General features: G+C 43.7%; 1 protein-coding gene across 1 annotated transcript; it reads right to left on the bottom strand.

Annotated features, from left to right (window-relative positions):
• Positions 1-1,319: 1,319 nt before the first annotated feature.
• Positions 1,320-4,753, bottom strand: LOC143099538 (uncharacterized). The gene is made up of 3 exons (XM_076262492.1): positions 3,583-4,753; positions 3,344-3,397; positions 1,320-2,631 (listed from the first exon to the last, which is right to left on the bottom strand). Exons 1-3 carry the CDS (start codon positions 4,703-4,705, stop codon positions 1,379-1,381), a joined length of 2,430 nt encoding a protein of 809 aa, XP_076118607.1. The 5' UTR covers positions 4,706-4,753; the 3' UTR covers positions 1,320-1,378.
• Between the last annotated feature and the right edge of the window lie 675 nt (positions 4,754-5,428).

Genomic DNA, 5,428 nt, shown 5'->3' with positions numbered 1-5,428 from the left:
CGGATTTTTTCTCCTTTGTTGTTCTCGCGGTGGTGTTTGCGAATATGTATCAAAACAAAACATTAATTTTTGGTTAAAATGCATTGTAACGCGCGTTACTGAAGTTTGTACCGTGTAAAATATTACCCATTTTTTTTTGTAATGCCTTACATTACCGCGTTACCGCAAACAGCAATATATTACAGTAATTACATTACTTTTGTAACGCATTACTCCCAACACTGGATATTAATGATGATGTAATAATCTGCTACTCAATCTGATTCCTTCTGCAACATCAGGGAGATTTACACTTTACAATTTGATGTCTGCAACAACAGCACCATCTAGAGGTGGAGTATGATACAGATGATGGACATCATATGGACTATGACGTGGATGCCTAATAAGGACAGCTACTCTTGTTATTTGAAATGTCACTTCAACCATGTAGCCCACAAGCTAATACAGATGGACTCATTTAACCAGTGCAGTGTGATAAAGACCATTGCACTTTCATACACGTTCAAATGAAACATATCATAAGCCACATTTTCAACTATTTATTTTGTACAATAAATCTACAAATGTACATCAACAAAAATAATTGCATATACACAATGTACATACTATCTGGGTAAGGCAGACCGGTTACAGCCTACGCACGCACGCAAACACACACACACACAAACACACGCACTTTACCTGCCCAGGAAATGGGAAATGATTTGCATTATAGCTGCAGATTGTTCTACCAGCCCACCTTAATAGAGTATGCAAGAACTCTAGAACTGGTCTTAGAACTCAACATTATTGCTACAGATGGTTGAGGAAAGATTCTGTGTAGAGCGCATACCCAGGGAAATGGGAAATGATTTACAACAGTTTTGTGTAAATGTCTATGTGTATTCAACAGATGAAAATAGTTGAATTGGCGTCTGACCACCCAACATGGGTGAATTTGAATGGAACAAACCATTTGTCTCACAATGAACAATCACAGAGATGCTGGAATGATCTATGTTCCCCTGATTTCTCTTACAATTAGCATACACCACAGATCAATAACATATTTATTCAGAACATAAACAAATAAACAAAATAAAGGAAAGTAGAAATGTGAGCTTTAGTAATGCTGAGATCCTTCAGGTTATGATATTGTGAAATGTGATTTTTTTTCTGCCCAAGCTGATGAAACTGAAAGGATGGCTATTTTTTAAAGACACCTCTGATCTCTCTCCTCCTCCTCTCCTCCTCCTCTCCTCTCTCTCCTCCTCCTCTCCTCTCTCCTCCTCCTCTCCTCTCTCTCCTCCTCCTCTCCTCCTCCTCTCCTCTCTCTCTCTTCCCCTCTCCTCTCTGCCAGTCTCACCCCTCTGATCTCTCTCCTCCTCTCCATCTCTCAGCTCTGAACTGAACTTCTCTGATCAGCCTCCTCCACCAGTCGACTGAGTCTCTGGACAGTCTCCAACAGTCCCTCCATCTCTCTGTTCTTCTCCTCCACCTGTCTGTTCTTCTCCTCCATCTGTCTGCTGAACTCTGCCTCCATCTTCTCCTTGCTGAAGCTGATGTTTCTCTGTAGTTCAGGCAGGAGGATCTTCATGAGCTTTCTCTCTGCTTCAGTCCTGGCCTCTCTCTCATAGCTCTCTCTCATCTCCTCCATCTCCTCTCTGTGTCTCTCCTCCATCTCTCTCTTCTCTCTTTCTATCTTTTCTCTCACTCTGCTCAGCTTTCTCTCCATCTCCTCTCTCAGTGCATTCTCTCTCTTTAATTCTCTCTCCATCTCTATTTTCTTCTCCTCATCCCTCTCTTCTTTCATCTTTCTCTCCAGTTCTGTTGTTTTCCCATTTAATGTTCTAATTTCTGTTTCATGCTGCTGAATCTCTCCCTCCATCTTCTGCAGAGACTCCTGCACATTTTTATCATGTTCCTCTCTTCTCTCTCTCTCCTCCCTCTGTTTCCTCTCCTCCACCTCTCGTTCTTTCTGCATCCTTCTCTCTATCTCTCTGAGATGTCTCTCTGCCTCCTGGTAGGTCTCACTGCTGTAGAATCTCTCTCTGTTTCCTGACACCATCTCTTCTATCTTCTCTAGCAGCTGTGTGATCTTAGTGTCATCAGGTCTGTCCTTAACGTTGAGAAGGTGACACCTGTTCCCACATTTCTCTACCAGCTGCTGGAGCTCCTGGCTCCCTGTCTGGAGCAACTCCTCCACACTCCTCTCTCTCATCCCCTCAGCATGGGTGAAGAGGATCAGTGTGTGTCCCCAACAGCCCTCCCCAAAAATATCCTCCATTTTCTCCAGCATCCTCCTCTCCTCCCCTTCAGACGGCTCCACTGGAATCAGCAGGAGGAAGGCGTGAGGTCCTGGGGCAGACAGACGGACACAAAGCCCCACGTCCTGTCTCATGTCCTTCTCAGAGAGTCCACTGCAGAACCAGTCTGGAGTGTCCACCACGGTCACCCGTCTCCCAGCCACCTCCCCCTGTCTGCTCTCACTGTGCTGGGTCTCTGTGGATGTGTGTGTGAGTGTGTGTGTGCCCAGGATGGTGTTTCCTGCTGCCCTCTTCCCAGATGTGCTCCCCCCCAGCAGCACCAGCCTCAGCTCAGACACAACAGGAGACACTGGGGGGGCTGGACCAGGACTCTCTCCTCCCACTGCAAACACACACATGTACACAGTCACAATAAGCCATTACACAGTTACATCATAGCACTGCACACACACACACACACACACACACACACACACACACAATAAGCCATCACACAGTTACACACGCACAATAAGCCATTACACAGATACATCATAGCACTGCAAACACACACACACATGTACAATAAGCCATCACACAGTTACATCATAGCACTGCAAACACACACACACACGCACAATAAGCCATCACACAGATACATCATAGCACTGCAAACACACACACATACACAATAAGCCATCACACAGTTACATCATAGCACTGCAAACACACACACACACATACACAATAAGCCATCACACAGTTACATCATAGCACTGCAAACACACACACACACGCACAATAAGCCATCACACAGTTACATCATAGCACTGCAAACACATACATGCACAATAAGCCATCACACAGTTAACATCATAACAGTTATAACATTACAGCAAAGATACCACACACATCATAACATTGTAACAACCACAGCAAGTAAACTTCTATCCAGCTCTAGACTTGACACTGCATCTGATGTTTCAGGCTGGTAGGATCATACTTCATAAATGCAATGAGTTACTTACACACATGTAATGAGTTCTGCATCCCCACTGACTACCACTATGATAAAGCTACACCCATGAATGGAGCAGAGACCACTGATGACTTACTGTCTGGAGGATAATCCTTACTCCGTCTTCTCCTGATGGGAGGAGGATCTGGATCTGGGAACCCAACACAGAAACACAGACAGACACTGGATCAGTAACCAAAGCAGTGCAGCTATCCAGATTCACAAACTGGATGATGGGACCATTTCACACTTTTCCAGAGTAATTAAGACTGTAAGGACATCTTGGTGACTGGACATTGTAGCGTAGACACACAGCAATGATTGTCTCACACTCACCATCGCCACATCTTTGTTCTTTCTGCTCCAGCTGTTTGTTTCCCTCCTCCAGCTGTTTGTTTCTCTCCTCCAGCTCCCACTCTTGTTCCTGCAGTTGGGTTCTCATGTTCTCCAGTAGACTCTCTCTCTCCCTCTCTCGTGTAGTCATGTTCTCCAGTAAACTCTCTCTCTCCTTCTCTCGTGTAGTCATATTCTCCAGTAGATTCTCTCTCTCCCTCTCTCGTGTAGTCATGTTCTCCAGTTCTGTGTCTCTTTGATGGAGGAGTTTGTTCTTCTCATCAAGTTGTCGGTTCATCTTCTCCATGCCTTTGTTCTTCTCCTCTAGCTGTTGTGTCATCTTCTCCCCCTCTTTCTTGTTCTCCTCTAGTTGTTTTAACATCTTCTCCATCTCTCTTTTCTTGTCCTCCAGCATCTTCTCTCTCTCAATCAGTCTCTTTTTGCTCTCCTCCAGAAGTTGCATCTTCTCCTTGAGATTATTTTCTCCATCTTTAATCTGCAAGTCCTTTCCCTGCAGTAGTTTGTCTTTCATCTCTAATTGTTTGTCTTTCTCCTGGGAGTTGTTCTCACTCTCCTCTATCCTCTTGTCTCTCTCCTTGATGTTGTGTTCTCTCTCTTCTATCTGTTTGTCTCTCTCATGTACAAGTCTTTTCCTCTCCTCCATTTCCACGTCTTTATCTTTCAGTTGTTTGTCTTTTTCCTGAAGAGTCTTCCTGACCTCTTCTAGTTTTTGGTTTTTCTCAGTTATCTCTCTGTTCTTCTCCTCTAGCTGCAGTTTCATCTGCTCCATCTCTCTGTTCTTATCCTCTAGCTGTTGTGTTGTCTTCTCCATCTCTCTGTTCTTCTCCTCTAGCTGCAGTTTCATCTGCTCCATCTCTCTGTTCTTCTCCTCTAGCTGTTGTGTTGTCTTCTCCATCTCTCTGTTCTTCTCCTCTAGCTGCAGTTTCATCTGCTCCATCTCTCTGTTCTTCTCCTCTAGCTGTTGTGTTGTCTTCTCCATCTCTCTGTTCTTCTCCTCTAGCTGCAGTTTCATCTGCTCCATCTCTCTGTTCTTCTCCTCTAGCTGTTGTGTTGTCTTCTCCATCTCTCTGTTCTTCTCCTCTAGCTGCAGGTTCATCTTCTCCATCTCTCTGTTCTTCTCCTCTAGCTGCAGGTATTCTTCTCCATCTCTCTGTTCTTCTCCTCTAACTGCAGGTTCATCTTCTCCATCTCTCTGTTCTTCTCCTCTAGCTGCAGGTTCATCTTCTCCATCTCTATGTTCTTCTCCTCTAACTGCATGTTCATCTTCTCCATCTCTTGGTTCATCTTCTCCATTTCCAAGTCTTTCTCCTCTATTGTCTTCTTGTTCTCCTCCAGTTGTCTGTTTTTCTCCATTAACTCATCAGTTGTCTTCCGCCATGCAGAGAGAGCTGGTGGAAACATGTTGTGATATTTTGTTAATAATTCCATGATTTAAGTGTCAATTTACAGTTTTTCTCAGTTGCTTTTTCCTGCTTAATGAAACTGAGATACAAATGCATACATACTTTTTCAATGTTTTTCACTTTTTTTGCTAAACACTTCACAGTGAGAGAATATGTGGCCTAATCGTTGTGACAGAGTGGACTGAATATTTACTATAGTACCTACGTATTTGAACTGTTGTTACTCTACTGTAGTAGATTCCTATGGAATGGGTTTCATTTGGTGGTTACTTTTCTGTAATGAGTATTTCAGTTCACCACCAAAGTATGAGAATAGAATGGCATCAATACGTTATGTTTCAAAGTATATATCATAATTCTTTACAAGAGGTTCATTTGGCAGAGGCACACAGGCATGTAGCACAACATACAAGGTAGGATGCACC

This window comes from Alosa pseudoharengus, unplaced genomic scaffold (genome assembly GCF_046254945.1).
Source record: "Alosa pseudoharengus isolate Yale_2024_CS ecotype anadromous, Long Island Sound unplaced genomic scaffold, YU_APseudo_1.1 YU_APseudo_1.1_scf_3, whole genome shotgun sequence".
Classification (NCBI taxonomy): Eukaryota; Metazoa; Chordata; class Actinopteri; order Clupeiformes; family Clupeidae; genus Alosa; species Alosa pseudoharengus.
This window is presented reverse-complemented; position numbering and strand designations above follow the sequence as displayed.

Excerpts from the sequence above, each read along its gene's own strand:
- LOC143099538 (XM_076262492.1), bottom strand. The coding sequence starts at position 4,705 with ATGGAGAAGATGAACCTGCAGCTAGAGGAGAAGAACAGAGAGATGGAG. Across the intron at positions 3,398-3,582 it reads AGAACAAAGATGTGGCGATG|ATCCAGATCCTCCTCCCATC; the intron begins GTGAGTGTGAGA and ends TTGGGTTCCCAG. Across the intron at positions 2,632-3,343 it reads TAAGGATTATCCTCCAGACA|TGGGAGGAGAGAGTCCTGGT; the intron begins GTAAGTCATCAG and ends GTGTGTTTGCAG.